The 23,614-nt window shown below is 39.1% G+C and overlaps 1 protein-coding gene across 1 annotated transcript in view; it reads left to right on the forward strand.

The window, feature by feature from the left end:
- The window catches only part of LOC126281447 (sodium channel protein para), a 1,486,858-nt gene that overhangs the window by 1,414,002 nt on the left and 49,242 nt on the right, over positions 1-23,614 (forward strand). The window contains exon 38 of the mRNA XM_049980418.1: positions 9,335-9,639. Within this exon, the coding sequence (XP_049836375.1) occupies positions 9,335-9,639 (305 nt within the window). The remainder of the gene's footprint in view (positions 1-9,334; positions 9,640-23,614) is intronic.

Here is a 23,614-nt window from a genome sequence, read left to right on the forward strand (position 1 = left end):
GGAAGGACTCCTCTAGATGGCTCATAAACAGGTTGACATACGAGGGCATCATGTGGGTGCCCATCGCTGTTTGTATGCCTTCTGTTCAAAGAATAAGTGGATGTAGGTTAGGATAAAATTAGGAAGTGTATGAGAAATGAGGTAGCGAGTTTGGAGTCTGAAGGACATTGGGAAAGGTAGTGTTCAATAACAGTAAGACAATGGGCATGAGGGATGTTGGCGCGTAGGGAGATGTATCAACAGTGATGAGCAGGGATCAAGGAGCTAAAGGGATGGGAATGGTGAAGACTCAGTGAAGGAAGTGGTTAGTGTCTTTGTTGTGGGAGGCTAGATTACAGGCAATTGATTGGAGGTGATAGTCAGTGGGGGCCAAAATGCTTTCAGTGAGAGCACAATAACCAGCCACAATGGGTCATCCAGGATTGGTGGGTTTGTGGATTTTGGGGAGAGCGTAGGTGGGTGTGTGGTGTGTCAGAGGGGCGAGGAAGGAAATGGATTCAGGGGAGGCGTTCTGGCAAGGGTCTAAAGCTTTAAGCATGGATTGGAGATTGTGTTAGACTTCTGAGATGGAATCACTCTGGCGGATTTTTAGGTGGTGCAGTCATAATTGGCAGAGGCCTTCTGCCATATAGTCACTGTGGTTCATAACAATAATGGTACAACCTTTTACTGCAGGTAGGATAATTAGATCAGAATTAATTTTGGGGTTGTGCATGGCAATTCTTTCTTCTGCTGCCCATTCCTCATACACCTTACTAACTTTGTCCTCACCCACAACTACTTCTCCTTTAAAGGGAATGTATAAAAACAAGTCCATGGCACAGCTATGTTCACCTGCATGACACCCTCCTATTCCAACCTGTTTTTGGGCCATCTAGAGGAGTCCTTCCTTGCCTCCCTAAATGCTAAACCCCTAGTGTGACATTTCATTGGTGATATCTATATGATCTGAACTCAGGACCAAGTTGCCCTATCCTCATTTCTTCATAACCTCAACATCTTCTCTCCCATCTGCTTCACCTAAAACTCCTCAGCGCAACGTGCCACCTTTCTAGCCATTGACTTCCTCCTCTTTGATGCCTCCAGCCAAACCTCTGTCCACAAAGCCACCAATGACCAACACAACCTGCATTTTGGGAGCTGTCATCTCTTTCATACCAAAAAAATCCCCTCCCATACAGCCTGGCTACCTGGGAACTACATATATGCAGTGACAAGGACTCCCTTGCCCAGTATGCTGAGGGCCTCGCCATGGCCTCCACAGACTGGCACTATCCCCCTGACCTTGTCTGTAAACAGATCTCCCATGCCATATCCTCTCAGACCCCCAATCGTCCTATCACCCCAAGAAGCAGCTACAAAGGAGTGCCCCCTTCATCATCCAGTACCACTGCGGACTGGAACAACTCAACCACATCCTACGCCAGGGCACTGATTACCCATCATCATGTCCTGAAACAAGGAACTACCCAAGACCCTTCCCACACCTCCTAAAGTGGTGTTCTGTTGCCCACTCAACCTCGAAAACAACTTAGTCCTTCCCTAAGCCATTCCCAATAGCAACCCCTTGCCACAAGGATCATACCCCTATGGGAAACCATCGTGGTCCTACCCAATTCACCTACCCACCACTTCATATTCCTGTCATGTTACAGGTTTATCCTACCCTATCAGGGGATGGTTCACCTGTGGAAGCTGTCATGTTGTTTACCAACTCTGCTGCAATCACTCCACAGCTTTTTATATTGGTACGACAAACCACCAGTCTACCAGGATGAATGGCCACTGTCGAACTGCGGCCAAGAGCAAAGTGGACCATCCTGGTTCACAACATCCATCTGAAAATAACGTGTTTGATTCCAGTTGCTCCTTCAGTACCCAAGTCATCTGAATCCTCCTTTCCATCACCAGGTTTTCTGAACTGTGCAGATGAGTTATCCTTATGATACATTCTCCATTCCTGTAAGTATCCCAGCCTCAACCTATGGTAACGCACTATTCGCACACCCTCCACCCAACAATTTCCACCCCCTCCGTCCTGTCACTTCCCGCCCTTTCCCATCTCCTGTGCCCTTTGTTTGCCGCCCTCTTCCTATGAACCGACCCATCTTTGCATTTTCCCTCCTTTTTCACTCCATTTTCTCTACATCCCTGTCACACAACCTCCTGATGCAGCACCTGTTGGCATTCTAGTTCCTGCACATCCTGCCAGACAGCACTCCTATTCTGCTACCCATACAGTTCCCCTTCCCCTTCCTCACCCCCTCCAGATTGCTGCTACATCCCACATGATAGTTGCATTATGGCACGAGCTGCTGAGTTGGTGGTCACACATGCATGATGTGTGCTTGCTTGTGTGAATGAATGGTGTGTGTTTCTCTTTTTCTGATGGAGGCCAGTGAAGGCTGTGACTGAAAGCATAAGTGTAAGGGTCTTTTAATTGTACCTGCCTGCAGTACAGTAAGTAGCAATATGTCTTTTCCTGCATTGTTGGTATTCATATTTGAAGTTGCCGTTGTTTGATGACAGTACTTCATTAGAATTCTGATCCATAACTTCAGTCTCCATGTGGTTCTCACCCTCACTTTTGGATAAACAACTGTAGCTACACACCTTCTACTCCACACTCTTCCTCTTGTTAGTCGATTCTTATGATTACACAGGCAAGTACAGTTGTAATGAGTGGTTACACATATGATTGCCTCACCTCAAAGATGAGAAGATGTTGGAATATGTTAAAGACCTTCAAGTGCTCTTCATATATTTTAAGAATGCATATGACTGCCTAAACAACTTTGGACTACCCATAAAAATTCATTATCATAGTTAGAGGTTGTCTCACTGATTTAAAAAGCAAAGTGACACTCAGGAGCCAATTTCACAGAGATCTTCAGCATAATCATGGGGCTTAGACATGGAGATGGTGTGTCACTAATACTTTTCAACCTGGCACACGAAAAGCTGATGAGGGAAGCTTTCCAGAGAATTTTGAAGGGATCAAGGTAGTAAAATCACACATCTCACTTTGACCGATGATGTGGCCCTGTGGTCCAGGGCTATGGAAGAACTGATGTACGGAGGCAGCAGGAAGTGAGATTGATCTCCTTGTTAATGGATCTGGTGATGAACAGGACTCTTACCTATTCAAGAGAGGCACTTTAGCAACTGATAGAACCGTATCCTACAAAAAGGTTTATAATTTTAAACATTTTGGGGTGGTCTTTACAGAGGATGCATCATGTGAGGCAGCAGTTAAAGCACAGATCCAAAACACAAACTGATTGTACGTCAGTCTTAGTCAGTTTTTTTTAAACTATGCATGCTCTCAAGGAATTACAAACTTAAGATGTACAAAATATCAATTCAACACATAGCGTCGTGAAACTTAGAGTGTCTGGAAAAAATACTTGAATAATTAACATTCTTGTTTCCAAGCAGAAAGTTTTAAGGAAAATCTATGGACTGCTACTAAATGAGATCTCTGGGGAATGGAGAATCTGCCATAACTATGAGCTGGATGAGATCTACAACAGACCAAATATTGTAGGCCTGCGGAGAACTAATGAGCTTGTGTGGCCAGGTCATGTCAATAGATCGGTAAACATCAGTGTCCTTTGAAAGCCACGTATTTTTCTTCCTTTGGAAGAAGACCACTAATTCGATCGAAGATGGAGGGATGGAATCCATGAGGACTTGCTGCAGAATGACATAGATGATTGTGCGACAGAGAAGTAGAATACAGTTGAAGAGAAGCCTTGTAGATAAGGTGGACCTCTGGGTCTGATCGCATAAATTAAAGTTAAGTAAGTAATTAGGTGACGTTGCACACCAATAAGTTTGTATCTATTATAAAGACCATCTATGCTGGCTTAAATTTGGAAGTGCTCAGAAGGTTGAAAGAGGAATGAATACTGTTTCAAGACCATCAACAATGTGAAACCTGCTGTTACAGCTGTCCTTCAAGTACATTCCCATCCCAGGCTATCCATGGTGCCTGCAATACTTGGAAATCTCACAGGAAAAATTTGGTGATGCAGGAGGGTCCTATTTTGTAGAATTTTGATGCATAGTACCATTCTGATCAATAAATTAATTTTTGTAGATTTAGTAATGTTACTTTTCAGACACACTGTTTATCTAGTTTCTCTTGGTTTGTGAAAGACATTTTTTTTTTTTTTTTTTTTTTTTCAAATTAATGAGTGCTCAACACATGTGAATGACACAGACAGAATGAAAGCTACATGACCTTGGTGGCCCTTTTATACAAGTATTGCAGCATTGCAATTCTCTGTTTCCTTCTTATCTTGTGTGATGTATTTCCTTGTTTGGGTATGAGACCATGAATTTCTGCAAAAGACAGCAATTAGTTTCATTTTCAAAACACATGAATTATGAGTAATAGATATTGTAGCTTCTACAGAATTAGAAGTCAGATTTTGAAAAGTGAAATGCCATTGAATCCATATCTTTCAGAATATAATAGGAGGAGCAGAAATTACTATAATCCCATTTGGAAAAACTAATTTGATACTTATATCTCTGTAATTAATACAGCTATGAAAAGAGGATACAAATTATTTGGTGAAAACTTTCTTGCAGTTCAGCTGGGGGAAAACAGAATTATCTTAAGTGGTTTTGGAAATATTTGAGGTGAACAGCTTAGCTGAATCACTGTTTATTGAACCAGTATGTTTGCCAATTCATTCTAGAAGAAAGTATGTGCTTTTGGTCCACATCTATTATATTGAGTTTCTTCTTGATATCTCATTGTTGAAACACTTCACTCATTACTGAGGTACATCACTTGCAATTAGTTGGTCAAGCCATCAGATTTATTCTGAATGCCATGGGAAAATTGAATATGCCAGTTTTATATATATATATATATATATATATATATATATATATATATATATATATATATATATATATATATAAAAGGATGTTTCTAGTGTCTACTGTACTATTTAGTTTTCATCATCTCCTCTCACTCTCCATACAGATAGTTATCAGCTTATATTCTGTTTTCATCATTGTTAATGATAGCCACATCTCTAGCTGAAGTTACTATAAAAATTTTTGGACTAAAGGAGGCCATTCACTGAAAAGCGGAAGTGGTGAGTCATTGATAGGGACACACAAACAGAAAGGAAACTTTCTAACTGTCATAATAATCCTTTTCAAGCTATGAGCAAAACACACACACACACACACACACACACACACACACACACACACACACACACACACACACAGGCAGGCAGAAAAATGCCTATGCCCTTGTATAGTGCTGCCTGGATGAACAGAACTAGTCCTGATCTTGGTAGATGGACTAGGTCCTTGTCAATACCTTCCAGAACCCAGCTGACATGCTTCCTGTTTGCCAGTGCTTCAAGAGCTGGTTATTCAGGCTTTTGACAGGTGCTCACATTAATGTGACTGTGCCGTGTAATATGACACTACGAAGCTGGCTCAATTTTATATCTCTTGTGAAAACATGCTAAAACCACAGTGCAGCTGTTGGTATTTACGATATGGCATTAAGCATGGGACAGACTGTATTATTCACACTGCACAGTAAGGGATTCCTGACTAGACATTTTACGTATGATCTCACTGTCAAGAAAATTTGTCATGAGAAGTAATTAATTTTGGGTTATTTGTCATTTGAAACTGACCATTCTAAAATACAGATCATTTTTGATGGTGTTTTCTGATTTTATTCAGAAACTTTTAAACATGTTTCACAGTAATATTTTAGCAAAACACCTTTGTTGCTTCCAGTAATCTATGTTTCCCCTTCAACATCAGTAAATATTTTTTTGTTCCACTGCGCTATAGAGTTTGTGTTTAACATGTGACTAATCCTTTAATTTATGGGACAGAACTGTATTGTCTGCCATTGTTAAATCTGCTTAAAAAGTATTAATTATGCAAATATGAAAACTTCTCAAGTTTTCACAAAAAATACCATTTAATCCTATGGTGAAAAGTTGTGAGGCAAGTTTACGAAACACTGTAATGAGAACAATGCATGTTTAGACAGCAAACTGTTTACACATTCTGATAACACAGTACTTCTATGTTTTTATTAATTACATAGCAAAATTCCTTCAAAACCAGCAATACCAATGAAATAAAAACTTTTTTCACACTGTGGAGTGTCTCCTGATAAAACTTTGCAGACAGAGGAAAACTGTGTATTAGATTAAGATGCAAATCCAGATCTTTGTGTTTTATATACAGTGTCCTACCAACTAAACCACCCAATCACATTTTACAACTTGATCCAATGCTTCAGTCTGTCAGCACCACTGTTCTTCCTTTTTCTAAGCTCCATTGTGGTTCTTATGTATCTGTTGCCAGAATAGCCCCCCGTAAGAAAGGATGTAACAGAGAAACCTTTACAAAAGTTAGAGGTTGATCCCAAAAGGAGATATTCATTGTACAGTGTAGTGTAATGTAACTTGTGTATATACTAAGACTGTGCCAGACCAGGAATCTGATATGGGCAATGGAACCATCCAAGTCATCTTATGAACCAACTCAATTTCAAACTAGTTTCTGCCTATATCTTATTTCTACTTCTGTAAGGCTGGATAGTCTCTGAAGAGTTTAACAAAGTACTAGCAGGTTGAAGTTTGGAGTTCACCCATCAGGTGTACTTATATAATTCAATTGGTTTAGCATTTCCTGATTTCATTCCCAGTCAGGGCATGACAGCAGCCAGCAGGGAAATGTAGTGAAGTTCTGCATGCAGTCTGACCACATAAATTGTGTACTTAGTCTAATTTATGGAAGAGATATTCAGATATCAAAAGTGAAAGAGAACTATTAATATGTATATATTTACTGAACTAGTGACAATTGTTGAAACCATATTATTCAGTAGAGTCATAAAACTGTTGTGGCATTTACCACAGTATGACACAGATGTTGACATCCCTGTCCCAGTTGTACATACGGTTGATTAAATCCAGGACACACCTGGATATGTTCTTGAGTTCTAAGTGCTGTTCCTAAAATTTAAATCTCAGCACTTATTTGCCAGAGAGCTTCCAATACTTTAATGTCAGTATGATCATGATCATCAGAATTTTCCCTCAGTTTACCACGAATGTTTTACACTGAATTCTGTGCATGCCATTTAGTCTTTTCAGCTCAGTTACCAGTGCACTGCTGTAGCTCACCTTTTAAGCTCTCAAAGACTGATCATAGTATCTGCCCCCAGATATGCCAGATTCCTGACACACAATATATTTTACTTTATATAACACTGTTTTCTTAGCACACTAACTCTACATTCATGCCCTATTGTAAATTACTTTGGGAATGCTCCTTATATTTCTAATATCTAGAACATAATTAATTGATGTTAGGGAGGAGACACTTACTGATTGTGGCTGACATATTAAGTGATTATTTGGCTCTAAAAAGATACAATCAATGTATGTAAACTAATGAACATTGCAAGTTGCTTATTATGAATATCATTTTTTAATTATTAGTTCTTTTATTTCCTTTTATACATCTGCAATTTAAAGTTAATTTGAGCTAAACACTTTTACATTATTTTTTGACTTTCTATTGTAGTGTGATGATTTGCAGTTATAACTAAATTAGCCTTTGGCTGCACAGATTGTTTTTAATTTCTTTATGGCATTATTGATTTCAGGACTACCAGTCTCATCTACAGATGCACTTGTGAGCAGTTCCAAATATGCAGACAAGGTGTATGTTTTAACTTGAGACAATTAAATATATTTAAAAATGAAACAGTGTATCAAAAAAATTGTTCTAGGTGAAAAGTGATTATCAGTAAACAGGACATCTGTCTATGCTACAACTGGCTATTTCCCAATGACCCCTATTTGTGGATGTGGTCAACTTCGCATTTTCAAATAAGAATCCCCCATATTTATGGTTATTCATATTGTACACCAAAAAGCACATACAGTTTATTCAAACCATTGTTTTCCATTTGTGGTGGCTAGTGCTGTAATTGACAAATGTCAAGTGCCTCTGTTTTTGCAATTAAGAACCGACACATTTGATTCTACATTACATTTATTATGTAGCTGTAAACATTGGTGCTGTAGCGATTGATATTTATGTTTGAAACTAATCTTAGAGCTGCAAATTTGATTGTACAATACAGTATAATTAGCCGTTTCAAAGTTTGCTTAGAAACTACATACAGCATGATCCAGAAATGATGACATGAATGTAATAGTTTTTTGTTCCCATTGGGATGCTCAATATTGGTGAATCCCCTTGCCAGTCACCATTGGGGTGTTTGGTTTTAGTGAGTCCACTTGCCTCTCACCATTGGGGTACTTGATTTCAGTGAGTATGTGGATGTTTACACAATATGTATGTATCCATTGTAGGTACACCTTTCACTATCACTTCATGGACATTTTAGTGTATCACAGTCACTGTCACTTCATGAATATTTTATCTTGTTACATTGGTTGTGGTTGGTATTCTGTCAGTAGCTGTGTAGTGGCCAGTGCAAGAGTTACAGTGGTAGGATGGAAACACGCCGAAATCAGTGACCATGATAGTGAGGTCTGAAGACAGGCTCCAAAATCTAGTATTCTGATGGTCTGCGGATTCATCTTAATCAACCTCCTAGGGAACAGAAAACTGTGTTACCATACAGATAGCGTATTTAACAGAAATGACAATGACTAGCCATGTTATTTGTACTGAATAATCACATTTTCAATACTCAAGTAATGTTTGAACATCAATATCAACTGTTATAACATGAAGGTTTACATTTACATCATAAGCGAAATGAAGGATCAAATGTGTTGGTTCTTAATTGTAAAAACAGACACACTTTATAGTTGTCAATTACAGTGCCATTTACCACAGATGGGAAATAATGGTTTGAATAAATCAAATGTATTTTTTGGTGTAGAATCTGAATAGGCAGTAAAAATGGAGGGTACCAATTTGAAAATACAAAGTTGATCCCACCCATACATGAGATGATCATTTGTAGCAAAGACAGATGTTCTCGTTACTACTATTAATTTTTCACGTAGAACATTTTTTATACAATCATTTTGGAGATATTTAGTTTTCTCAACTTAAAACAAACACTTGTGTATTCCATTTCAGGAAATGAGAACTGTTCACAGATAGATCTGAAGAAGAAACTGATAGTTGGAAAACCAATTATCCATTAAATAAAATCAAAAACCAATTTTGTAACCAAAGGCTAATTTATTTATGATAGCAAACTTCTGTATTAATTTGAAAAGTGTAGTAAGAAAATATTCATTGAAACTGTTGCTCATGGTTATTGATTTTTTCCCCTTAGGTTTGGTGCTCAGTGATATTATTGAGAAGTACTTTGTGTCACCAACTCTTCTGAGGGTCGTTCGAGTAGCAAAAGTGGGCAGAGTGCTCCGTCTAGTTAAAGGTGCTAAAGGCATCAGAACTCTTTTGTTTGCATTGGCGATGTCATTGCCAGCACTGTTTAACATCTGTCTGCTACTCTTCCTAGTGATGTTCATCTTTGCCATTTTTGGTATGTCATTCTTTATGAATGTGAAGGAGAAGAGTGGGATTGATGATGTCTATAACTTCAAAACTTTTGGACAGTCAATGATCCTACTTTTCCAGGTAACTGATTTTTTTTTAAGTAACTGCTATTTTTAAGCTTAGAGCCATCATTTTATAAAGTAATTTGTCCTATCTCCAGTAATTGCTAAAATTTTGTAGAGTAAGCATAATAACTAGAGACCCGATTATATACATTTGCATGTTGCATATGCTTTTGCATATTTGGCTCTTTTTCACTGGTTATTGCATATTTTAACTAAAAACTAATGGCAATGAATATTTTCGCTCTATGTTTACAATATTTTAAAAATTTAGATGGGTGGTGTCTAGCTCGATCTATTTTTGATGTCTCTCAGATTGACCATGACCAAGGACTGCATTCAATCATGAACCAACAGGCCACTGCCTACCAAAATCATTACAGAAGAGCAACAGGAACAGGCAGGCAGAGTCAATGCTCGTGCACCCACACCCACTGTTAATCCCCTTTGCTGTAATACAGTACACGTCAGCAACAATTAAATTAAATTACTCAAGCTTTTAGTCACACGTCCATTGTTTCAGTTTAGCTTTCTGTTTACTTGTACATAGTTGAACGTGTTTACAACTTGTAGTGTGTAATGTGATGTACACCACGCCACCAGAAAAAAGAAATGTCGTTTCATGCATAGCTGAACATCCTGGAACATTTACATATGACGGAATTGTTTTATATTGTCGAGTTTGTGAGAAAAACGTTTCATGCAACAAAAAGTTTCAAGTAGATCAGCATGTCAAGGCAAGTCTCCATATTGCAGGAATGCAGAAGAAAGAACCACGACAACTTCTGACAATAGCAAGTTGCAGTAGCAGGCATTTGTCCAAAAGTAACATAAAAAAACAAAAAAAAATGGTTTAACATGGATCTATGTGAAGCTTTCATTGCAACCAACATTGCCCTTCACAAACTTACAACCCCTATCCTCAAAAGCATCCTGTGCAAATATTGCTTAAATCAAAATATACCAGGCGAATCGACATTGCGTAAAAATTACATACCGACCATTTACGTGAACATTCTGGAAGAAACATGCAGTGAACTCAAGGACAGCATTATCTGGATTTCAGTTGACGAAACTACAGACGCTTGTGGCCGTTACATTTAAAATTTAATTGTTGGTGCTTTAAAAGAAGAGTCTTCTTATTCCTATTTAGCGGCCTGCAAATAACTTGAAAAAGTAAATCATTCTACAATCACCAGATTTGTGAATGAGAGTATTAGAAAAATATTTCCAGAATCTTCTGCAGATGAAAGAATGTTTCTGTTTATTTCAGATGCTGCTCCCTATATGATAAAACCAGGAAAACCCTCGCAAGTATTTTATCCCGTTTCGATTCATGTGGCGTGCTTTGCTCATGGAGTACATTGCCTTGCTGAAGAAGTACATTATATCTGTGTTAATGTAAATAAACTAATTCCATCCACAAATAAAGTGTTTCTAAAGGCTCCCCGCACATCAGTGCCTACAGAGAAAAAATACCAAATGTGCTTTTACCTCCCGAACCAGTGGTTAACTCATTGAGGTACATGGGTTGAAGCCGTGTGTTGTATTACAATGAATATTTTGAGGCCATTAGAAGGGTAGTAAACGACTTCGATAGTGCAGAGGCTTTGGAAGTTTGCAAGTGCGAGGAAGCTTTTAATGATTTCGGTATTAAAAAGGACATTGCTGTGATTAACACTCATTTTACCATATACCTGCAAGTAGTAAAAAGGTTGAAACTCAAGGTTTGGCATTGAATCAATCTATTCAGTTAATGGATAAAATTATTCTAGTGAACTCTTCATTGCCGGATGTATTCCCAATAAAACTTAAAGAAAAGTTTGAAAACATTTTAAACAATAACCCAGGCCCAGACCCCTTGTACCGAATTGATAGTTTTATTAATGGGACAGGTAAACTTTTACCAGAAACAATAAGTGCCAACACAGGGTGTATACGACACGGGACAACCAGGAGATCCGGGAAAGGCCCGGAAATTTTTTCATTCCGGAGAAAACCGGGAAAAACCCGGGAATTTTTTAGAATTCGGGGAATTTTTCATTGTTTTAGTTTTCAGTCAATTTTTTTGTAATTTTGACTGGTAAGAACCGGTACTCTAACGAAGGATATTACTGTATCCCGCTACTGCAGAATAATACTGCAGCAACAAAACATGAACTAGAGAATAAAACTTAAATTGCAAAGGAAATGCGCCATATATATAAAAGAAAAAAAACAGAGCTCCTACGAGCATCGGCGAACAGCAAAATGTGTGAAAGGCTTTAGGAAGTCTATGTAATGTTTCGTAACAACAAATTACCTCCGATGTGCTTGACGTCACAACTGTTTACATTTGATTCATTTAAGCAGTTACGAGTGGGCTCGTGCGCATGCGCAGTTGCGCGTATGAGTAGTACCTTCTCTCGCTTCTGGCTACAGAAATGTCGCTGTTGGCTGTGTAAGCAGCGAACCTTGGTATCTGAACCGGGTAGATATTTCGGAGGGGGCAAATTCATATTCCTGAGGAAGAAAACCTTGTGTCACAAAGCTCCTAGCATCTAGCGCACGTTGCTCTATCGATTATTCAAATGATTTTGAAATGCATACCTGTTGGTTCCTTAAAATGTTTGAACACGTTTTAAGTTGAATTCGGAATGAATCATAAGTTGACTTTTGAATGTGTGCATAGTGCACGTGATGTGTCTGCCAGGGGAATCCTTGTCGCATCTAGAAATAAACTTTCCTGCAGGCAAAAGGGGGACGGGCCTATACGAATTGAGCGGAATAAACCGAACGGGTGAATGACAACTGCTGTTTATGTGATTGATTGGATATGTGAAAGATCAGCATTGTTTTAATTACAAGCGAAGTCCATAGATTCAGACTATCAGAGTGGAAACAAGCGACTAACAAGAACAACAGCTAAGAAAGATTACGTATTACCTTCTCGGTGTATCCAAGAAAATAAAATTTGGACAGAAAATTTTTGGTCAGATCGCTAAACCAGAAAGTGCAAGTTGTACACTGTACAGTCCCCCACTTAAGTTATATTGGAGTAGCACGGAAAACGCGTTGTACGAATGTGTAACAACGTCTAACCGAAGAATAATCGCTGGATGACGAAACAGGTGATTCTGGCAGGGTTAGTCGAGTTAACCAGAGAATGAGTTTTACAAATGGTAGTAATAATTACAGAATTATTGATGAGAAGATTGTTTGTTAGAACGAGGAAGGAGAAGAGACGGAGACATCACAAAAATTATGGAAGAATATGACGATTCCAAATTTATCAAAAAATTTCGTTCTTCTTCTTTTCGATCTCATGTTTGAGAAACTGGAGCGTTTGAATGAAATGTGAAACTGTTACCTAACATAAAGCTCTCTGCTTGTAGTAGGCCAGTTAGCGATTTGATATTGGTACTTAGCGAATTATATTCTGTCGTATTATAAAAATAAACATTATTACCAAAACCGTCACGCTCGTGTGGTGTGTGTTACAATCCCTGCAGTATTAGATAGGCCTATTTTCTTCTATCTAGCAGACAGTGACAAAATAGACATAATCAGATCGAGAAACCACAGCAGTCTTGGGTACTATTTGTATTAACACCTTTTTCAGTATTAGACAACGACATTTCGATTATATTCATGTACAATTCATTTGACAAATTTTGATGAAGTAACAGATTCTTTCTCAGAAAGGAAAGCACTACATGTAAAGCTGTAGCAAGATCAGAGAGCAAAAACGCTAGGACCTAAGGATTGAAGAAATGTGTACTGTTTGCTTGTCTCTTGTCTTTACTGGTATTACATATCCTAAATTTAATTTTGTCACACAAGACAGCAAGTTATTAGCTAATAGGCAATAAAGAGCAAATTTTCTGAAGAGTTCTTGTTCTTCCAGTTCCAAATTATTCCATCCAGTATTAATTTTTTAGAGGGGCAGGATGTCAAACCGGCTGACTGTGAGCAGGAGAGGCACCACAGGACCTTTTGATTCCGCTGTCCTGCTGGATCCCTCGATGATGGCATCCATTACAAAACATACACATTTGAATTCCACAATGCGAAATACGTGCGGTAGAAGAATGCTGTGTGAAGAGGCGTAAAACTGCACTTTGGCACACTTGAGACCAAATAACACGTAAAGTTATATGTTTTATACATCAGACTCTTCTGAAAAAAGTGCGCTACAAAAGGATTTTTTTTTTTTTTTTTTTTTTTTTTTGCGTCCTATCTCAAACGCTCGATGGATAGGGAGGGGGGGGGGGGGTTGCCCCTGTTCGAAATATCGTAGATCTGGGGCTAATACTCTGAGGAATCTGAGTTATATTTGGTGATTTTGCTGTTTCCACTTCGTTTACTGCTCTCAGATCAAAGAAAACAAAGTGATTTCTGTGGCTGGGAGCTGTCAATTGAATTAAAATACATTCACATAATTACAGAAGGCTAAAATATGTTATTAGTTTCAGATTTTATTTTATTTCCTCCTTTCTGACAGTCAAGCATTAATCGCCTTGCAGAATAATGAAGTTACTTTTGTCGCTTTGCTAAAGAAATACGACTTTTATCTATCTTTTCCGCTGACGCAGCCAATTTATTTGAAACGAAGTGTTTACCACACTACTGGCTAGCTTCAACTGTTCGCTGCATTTCAAATGCACGTTTTCATCTTCTAGCACTACTCCAAGAAAATTTGCATCCCGGAAACCACACTGAAGAGCTTAATATCAGGTCGAGGCCTACTTCGTTAGCAGTCGGGACACACGAATGTGCATTTTAAAGCGAATTATTCATTGCAGTATGGTTCACGAAATTCTGATGCTCTTGGAGTATCCTCTGATGTCTTTTTGCTTTTATGACAGTATGTAAGGACTTTTAATGTTTTACACGTACGAACATACGGGCTTCCTGCGTCATCGCAGCTGCGCTAGCGTGGTGACGCCTCTTATCTGCCGCTCTCTAGCAACTGCTGGAACAAATCTATTTCTAACAGATCGCGGGAAAATATTACGAATTGTGGTTTGAAAAGCGTTATTTTCAAAGTAAATTTCCTTTCACCCAAGATGAACTATGTGTGAGAATGTACGATGAATTTCTTAAATCACAAAGCGTTCGACTCTCATTTAAAAATCAGCTCTTTGATGACAATCCATTTGGAAGAATTTTGAGCCTAGAAGATAAAAGATTTATGACGGTATTAAACATTTTACTGGCACATTTGTGTGATGTATTTTAAAGTGTAAAACGCGTAACAAAAATCAACATTATTTGTGAAAGCTTAGCGTATCTTGCAGCTTACTAATCTCAGAGACCAGTACTATATCTGAAAGTTTTTCCTTTCTTGTAGCAGCATTACGGATATTAACTTTTCCTATTTGAGTGTTCGCGCTACTTAACGATTATGTTGCTATTGGCTGACTACACCATGTGTCCTATGCTCTGAATATCCGCTGGCAAGATCACGTGACATGAGCTATGACTGGCTTACAAAAGGCCATTGCAATCTCAATTTCAATGCATTGGAGAGTAACATGCAGTGTTTGGTGGAATGCGAATTAATACTTTCGTAACATGAAAATATACAGCATACGTGTTGCTGCACATCAAAGAACTTTCCAAAATTTGTTTTTTCCCCCCTGAGTTTCATTGTCTAAAGTGCCAGGAAATCGTAAGCCGCTGTATAAAACCATAACCGGTCAAATGATTCATAAGGTTTACAGTTCCGAGAGAAAGTATAGTGTCACTTAACACGGAAAAAGTGTATTTTCACTAGGGATAAAGTGTATTTTTAACTGGGACATTCGGGAAAAATCCAGGATTTTTTTATCCTTGTCTACGTGTACACCCTGCAACATATCACTCAAATTCAAATACTGCCCAGTTACCTCAGCTGATGTAGAACGGTCTTTTCTGCTTATAAAAATGTTTTGAGTAATCGAAGACACAATCTTACTATTGAACATTTGGAACAGTACTTGGCCAATTATGTTTACAATAGCAGAAAAATGTAAAATTAATTGTAAATGATACTTTAGTCCAGTAGTATTAATTAAAAGTTAATGCTGTGCAAAAAATTCATGACTGTATGTTGTTTTTTAAATAAAAGATTATGGAGTTTTTGAGCATGCCCCCTTGTTTGCGATATATCTCGAAGTTTCCCCTGTACATATCGATTGTTTTACTGCGACTCACTCGCATCGCTTCCACTTATTACTGATGTTGTTGTTGTTGTTGTCTTCAGTCCTGAGACTGGTTTGATGCAGCTCTCCATGCTACTCTATCCTGTGCAAGCTGCTTCATCTCCCAGTACCTACTGCAACCTACATCCTTCTGAATCTGCTTAGTGTACTCATCTCTCGGTCTCCCTCTACGATTTTTACCCTCCACGCTGCCCTCCAATGCTAAATTTGTGATCCCTTGATGCCTCAAAACATGTCCTACCAACCGATCCCTTCTTCTAGTCAAGTTGTGCCACAAACTTCTCTTCTCCCCAATCCTATTCAATACCTCCTCATTAGTTACGTGATCTATCCACCTTATCTTCAGTATTCTTCTGTAGCACCACATTTCGAAAGCTTCTATTCTCTTCTTGTCCAAACTAGTTATCGTCCATGTTTAACTTCCATACATGGCTACACTCCAAACAAATACTTTCAGAAACGACTTCCTGATCCATAAATCTATATTCGATGTTAACAAATTTCTCTTCTTCAGAAACGCTTTCCTTGCCATTGCCAGTCTACATTTTATATCCTCTCTACTTCGACCATCATCAGTTATTTTACTTCCTAAATAGCAAAACTCCTTTACTACTTTAAGTGTCTCATTTCCTAATCTAATTCCCTCAGCATCACCCGATTTAATTTGACTACATTCCATTATCCTCGTTTTGCTTTTGTTAATGTTCATCTTATATCCTCCTTTCAAGACACTGTCCATTCCGTTCAACTGCTCTTCCAAGTCCTTTGCCGTCTCTGACAGAATTACAATGTCATCGGCGAACCTCAAAGTTTTTACTTCGTCTCCATGAATTTTAATACCTACTCCAAATTTTTCTTTTGTTTCCTTTACTGCTTGCTCAATATACAGATTGAATAACATCGGGGAGAGGCTACAACCCTGTCTCACTCCTTTCCCAACCACTGCTTCCCTTTCATGCCCCTCGACTCTTATTACTGCCATCTGGTTTCTGTACAAATTATAAATAGCCTTTCGCTCCCTGTATTTTACCCCTGCCACCTTTAGAATTTGAAAATTAGTATTCCAGTCAACATTGTCAAAAGCTTTCTCTAAGTCTACAAATGCTAGAAACGTAGGTTTGCCTTTTCTTAATCTTTCTTCTAAGATAAGTCGTAAGGTCAGTATTGCCTCACGTGTTCCAACATTTCGACGGAATCCAAACTGATCCTCCCCGAGGTCTGCATCTACCAGTTTTTCCATTCGTCTGTAAAGAATTCGCGTTAGTATTTTGCAGCCGTGGCTTATTAAACTGATAGTTCGGTAATTTTCACATCTGTCAGCACCTGCTTTCTTTGGGATTGGAATTATTATATTCTTCTTGAAGTCTGAGGGTATTTCGCCTGTCTCATACATCTTGCTCACCAGCTGGTAGAGTTTTGTCATGACTGGCTCTCCCAAGGCCGTCAGTAGTTCTAATGGAATGTTGTCTACTCCGGGGGCCTTGTTTCGACTCAGGTCTTTCAGTGCTCTGTCAAACTCTTCACGCAGTATCGTATCTCCCATTTCGTCTTCATCTACATCCTCTTCTATTTCCATAATATTGTCCTCAAGTACATCGCCCTTGTATAAACCTTCTATATACTCCTTCCACCTTTCTGCCTTCCCTTCTTTGCTTAGAACTGGGCTGCCATCTGAGCTCTTGATATTCATACACGTGGTTCTCTTCTCTCCAAAGGTCTCTTTAATTTTCCTGTAGGCAGTATCTATCTTACCCCTAGTGAGATAAGCTTCTACATCCTTACATTTGTCCTCTAGCCATCCCTGTTTAGCCATTTTGCACTTCCTGTCGATCTCATTTTTGAGACGTTTGTATTCCTTTTTGCCTGCTTCATTTACTGCATTTTTATATTTTCTCCTTTCATCAATTAAATTCAATATTTCTTCTGTTACCCAAGGATTTCTAGCAGCCCTCGTCTTTGTACCTACTTTATCCTCTGCTGCCTTCACTACTACATCCCTCAGAGCTACCCATTCTTCTTCTACTGTATTTCTTTCCCCTATTCCTGTCAATTGTTCCCTTATGCTCTCTCTGAAACTCTGTACAACCTCTGGTTATTTCAGTTTATCCAGGTCCCATCTCCTTAATTTCTCACATTTTTGCAGTTTCTTCAGTTTTAATCTACAGGTCATAACCAATAGATTGTGGTCAGAGTCCACATCTGCCCCTGGAAATGTCTTACAACTTAAAACCTGGTTCCTAAATCTCTGTCTTACCATTATATAATCTATCTGATACCTTTTAGTATCTCCAGGGTTCTTCCACGTATACAACCTTCTTTCATGATTCTTAAACCAAGTGTTAGCTATGATTAAGTTGTGCTCTGTGCAAAATTCTACTAGGCGGCTTCCTCTTTCATTTCTTAGCCCCAATCCATATTCACCTACTATGTTTCCTTCTCTCCCTTTTCCTACACTCGAATTCCAGTCACCCATTACTATTAAATTTTCGTCTCCCTTCACTATCTGAATAATTTCTTTTATTTCATCGTACATTTCTTCAATTTCTTCATCATCTGCAGAGCTAGTTGGCATATAAACTTGTACTACTGTAGTAGGTGTGGGCTTCGTATCTATCATGACCACAATAATGCGTTCACTATGCTGTTTGTAGTAGCTTACCCGCATTCCTATTTTCCTATTCATTATTAAACCTATTCCTGCATTACCCCTATTTGATTTTGTGTTTATAACCCTGTAGTCACCTGACCAGAAGTCTTGTTCCTCCTGCCACCGAACTTCACTAATTCCCACTATATCTAACTTTAACCTATCCATTTCCCTTTTTAAATTTTCTAACCTACCTGCCCGATTAAGGGATCTGACATTCCACGCTCCGATCCGTAGAACGCCAGTTTTCTTTCTCCTGATAACGACATCCTCCTGAGTAGTCCCCGCCCGGAGATCCGAATGGGGGACTATTTTACCTCCGGAATATTTTACCCAAGAGGATGCCATCATCATTTAATCATACAGTAAAGCTGCATGTCCTCGGGAAAAATTACGGCTGTAGTTTCCCCTTGCTTTCAGCCGTTCGCAGTACCAGCACAGCAAGGCCGTTTTGGTTAATGTTACAAGGCCAGATCAGTCAATCATCCAGACTGTTGCCCCTGCAACTACTGAAAAGGCTGCTGCCCCTCTTCAGGAACCACACGTTTGTCTGGCCTCTCAACAGATACCCCTCCGTTGTGGTTGCACCTACGGTACGGCCATCTGTATCGCTGAGGCACGCAAGCCTCCCCACCAACGGCAAGGTCCATGGTTCATGGGGGGTTATTACTGATAACAATAGCAAAGTAGGAACAGTTCTAGAAATGCGGTATGCATCCCCATTTTGCAAATTTTTAGAAAATAGTCCCAAAAAGGTCACTTTCCTAACTTCTACCAGAAAGTATTCAGAAAATGATACCAGCTTTCTAAATGCATTTTTAAGCACTTTTCATGCACATTGTAAGGTTTTTATTATGCATATAATCTGGTCTCTAGTAATAACAGTGATTTTAGCTATAATATATCCTTAGCATGGTACAACTGGTTGAGTGAGATTCAGTAAATTTTTAGAAGTATTTTGTGGTTTCACTGAGATAAAATATTTCTATAGTTACCTGAGCCCTTAAACACCAGTCACAATCTGTTACTTGTATACTCTATAGAATTAGTCTTCAGTGTTACTGCTGCCTGTCAGCGCATAACTGACTCATTTCACATATCTGAAGGCTCACCTTCTTGATGGGATTTACAGAACATGATGTGTGAGTGAATGAATGATACCTCTTGCAATAGATATTAATAAAATTAAGAAATATATAAGGGATCACTCTTCAGCAGACTTGTGTAACTTCATTGTAATTTTTCACTTTTCACACTGAGTGTCAATTCATTTACTATCAAAATAAAGTTGTTACAAATTACTCCGTAGAAACGTATAAACAAGGATTACCATCTGAACCTTTGTGGGTTACGTTTTTTTGTTTTTGTAAAGGACAAAAACATCAAACCATGTAACAAAACACTATGTCAGAATGTGCCATTTACTATGTGCTCCATAGAACAGGCAAATACAGGATGTAACTGATGTAGACCTTGAAGTTTCTTGCTAGTAGTCATGCCCCTAGCAAGCAATGCCCCATTCTGAAGTGTCCTTAATGCTTATTGTAACTGGTGTCCATAACAAATGACCTTCTCTGACTGAGATTCTGAAAATGCTCCTGTGCCGGTGAATTGGTAAGTCAGTGAAATGGATCCAAAGTGTAAGATAATTGGGAGACCTATTTTGTCGTGTATCTTTCTCTTTTATTCTTTCTTTGACCTAATCAGTAGCAAGATTCTTAGAGAAAGAGCTTTTGATAACATTTGGATTGACCCTATTGTTATTGAAGACACCAACTTAGCATTTTTCTCCAGAGATTTGAACAAGACTGCAGGTTACTTATTGTGTGGCTGTACCAAATGATTCAAAAACAGGTGGAGAAAGCAGTAGGTGAGATGTTGATCATCTTGGCTACCACCCTGTTCTCCATTACCTGTTGGACCATGCTGGTCAATAGTTGTAGTCCAGCTTCGATTCCCCACAGCTGCTGGAGATTGAGATGCAACTCAAGTCCCTGGATGCACAGTCAGTCAACTCCTTGCAAAACAACAGAATACCTTAATCAGCACCTTTCCAACCACAACCTCTGTGGTGTTAAATTGACTGTTTCTGGCTAAATGTGTCAGTTTCAGGGAGGGAGGAATTTTGTGAGACAGCCAAGAAGTATCCTGAATATCCCATATTGAAATAAGTTTCGTGTAAGTTTTTCCAGTTGAAATGGTTGAGCCTTTGGAACAAACTTACAAGGGCCAGTTGTTTGAACTATGTCGGGCCTTAAAAATGCCACTGCTTTCCTCCACCAGGGGGGGTGGGGTGTCAACCAGGGTCAAACCGCACAATAACCCTGAAAGAGTGGGTCGGTATGGGACGGCGGAGGTGTGAAGTGGACTGCAGTAGTAGTCGTGGGGTTGTGGACCACTGCGGCTGCAGTGGGGACGGAGCCTCTCCACCCTTTCTAGACCCCTGGTTAACGTACAATGCAATACAATAAGTTAACTATCTTGAGAAAGCCTATTAAACAAAGTTTGAAGAACTGGTTTTAAATGATGTCCCTACAGTCCCTGTGTATCATTCACATAGGAATCATGAGGATAAGATTAGAATAATTAGTGCATGCATGAGGCATTTAAACACTCATTCTTCCTGCACTCAATACTTGAATGGAACTGAAAGAAACTCTAATAACTAGTACACTGGGACATGCCCTCTGCCATGCATCTCTTGGTGGTTTGCAGAGTATAGATATAGATGAAGATACGCAGGTAGTGAAAAACATTCTTGTGGCTAGTTTATAACAGACAACAAATTATTGTTTGTAATGATTCTATACAAAAGTAATATTAGCTACAAGAAAATTCTAGAATGTTTCATCTCGTAATAATTGAAAGTAAATGGCAGCAAAGTCTGTCTTTGAAAACCATTGACCACCTTTTAATTTTATTAATAGCTCGTCAGCTAGGGATGGGATGTGTATGTGTTTGTTTTGTTATAAAATCTTCTCTCTTTACAAGTCTCATAATTTCAAATATAACATTCGAGTTTTCGATAGCTGTCCCCAGCATCATTATCAGGAGTTGAAATCACTGGCTGCCAGAGCTGGCACTGTGTTCCGCAGGTATAGATGTAATGGCAGCATCTGGAACCTTCTAGGGTGGGCTGGAGTGGTGTATGTGTGGAAGACAAGTTGGGCAGCTCCTAGCGTCTCCATCCAGCTGCAGGACTGAGCGACATAACGTGACGAAAGTGGCCAGCGCCATGTTTCAAACTTCTGCTCCCATATCGCTACAAGTGTCAAGCTTGTGTCTTTGCTTTTGCTCAATGTCCAAACATATAGGTTTGATGTTTGTGGTGATGCAGGAGCAGAAGTTTCAAATGTGGCACTGGCCGCTTTCGCCATGTGACATTACTGGGTTGTGCAGCAAGGCAGAGCTGATAGGAGGTGCCCAACTTGCCTTCCATGGGTGTGCCACTCTGGCCCTCTCTGGAAGATTCCAGATGCTGCATTACATCTGTATAAGCAGAACACCATGCCAGCCCTGGCAGTCACTGATTTCAACTTCTGATGACAATGGCAGAAACAGCTATCAAAACCTCGAGTGTTTTATTTGAAATAAAACAGCTTGTAAACCAAGAAGATTTTATTGAAGCATGCCACTGTGAAAGACATAGAGGACACATGTATATATTTGTGATTGCACATTTCTGGTTGGTTTGAAGTCACACTTGGAGAAAACAATTGGGTTTTCATATTACTACCACAAAATATTAGAAGAATCAAGAGAGGATTCCATAAAGATATTATAAACTTTATGGAAGGTAATTATCATAAAATCAACTCCAGGAACTACTATAAAATCTTTGGGAAACAACTACAACAATATGAGCCACCTACACTAATACTGAAAGATGAAGATGGAAGAATGACACACAGTATCAAGGAAAATGCAGAAATCATGGCAAAAGCATTTAACAAACTTCTGAATTGTGAGGAACCCAAAGAACCCTTACAGTTCAGCATAAATACCCCAGAACTAACAAATTAGACCCTCCAACTTTCCAAGAAGTAGAAAAAATTCTTAAAGAACAAAAAAATTATAAGGCATGTGGAGAAGATCAGGTTTTTGTTGAAATGTGGAAATATGCAAGTGACACAGTCAAGATGCCTCCCAATGAACCATGGACCTTGCCGTTGGTGGGAAGGCTTGCGTGCCTCAGCGATACAGATAGCCGTACCGTAGGTAGAACCACAATGGAGCGGTATCTGTTGAGAGGCCAGGCAAACGTGTGGTTCCTGAAGAGGGGCAGTAGCCTTTCCAGTAGTTGCAAGGGCAACAGTCTGGATGATTGACTCGTCTGGCCTTGTAACAATAACCAAAACGGCCTTGCTGTGCTGGTACTGGGAACGGCTGAAAGCAGGGGGAAACTAAGGCCGTAATTTTTCCCGCGGGCATGCAGCTTTACTGTATGATTGAATGATGATAGCGTCCTCTTGAGTACAATACTCCGGAGGTAAAATAGCCCCCCATTCGGATCTCCGGGTGGGGACTACGCAGGAGGATGTCATTATCAGGAGAAAGAAAACTGGCAATTCTACTGATCGGAGCTTTTTATGTCAGATCCCTTAATCGGGCAGGTAGGTTAGAAAATTTAAAAATGGAAATGGATAGGTTAAAGATAGATATTGTGGGAATTAGTGAAGTTCGGTGGCAGGAGGAAAAAGACTTCTGGTCAGGTGAATACAGGGTTATAAATACAAAATCAAATAGGGGTAATGCAGAAGTAGGTTTAATAATGAATAAAAAAATAGGAGTGCGGGTAAGCTACTACAAACAGCATAGTGAATGCATTATTGTGGCCAAGATAGATAAATGCCTACACCTACTACAGTAGTACAAGTTTATATGCCAACTAGCTCTGCGATGAAGAAATTGAAGAAATGTATGATGAAATAAAAAAAAAAATTATTCAGATAGTGAAGGGAGACGAAAATTTAATAGTCATGGGTGACTGGGATTCGAGTGTAGGAAAAGGGAGAGAAGGAAACATAGTAGGTGTATATGGATTGGGGATAAGAAATGAAAGAGGAAGCCGCCTGGTAGAATTTTCACAGAGCACAACTTAATCATATCTAACACTTGGTTTAAGAATCATAAAAGAAGGTTGTATACATGGAAGCACCCTG

This window comes from Schistocerca gregaria, chromosome 7 (genome assembly GCF_023897955.1).
Source record: "Schistocerca gregaria isolate iqSchGreg1 chromosome 7, iqSchGreg1.2, whole genome shotgun sequence".
Taxonomy (NCBI): domain Eukaryota; kingdom Metazoa; phylum Arthropoda; class Insecta; order Orthoptera; family Acrididae; genus Schistocerca; species Schistocerca gregaria.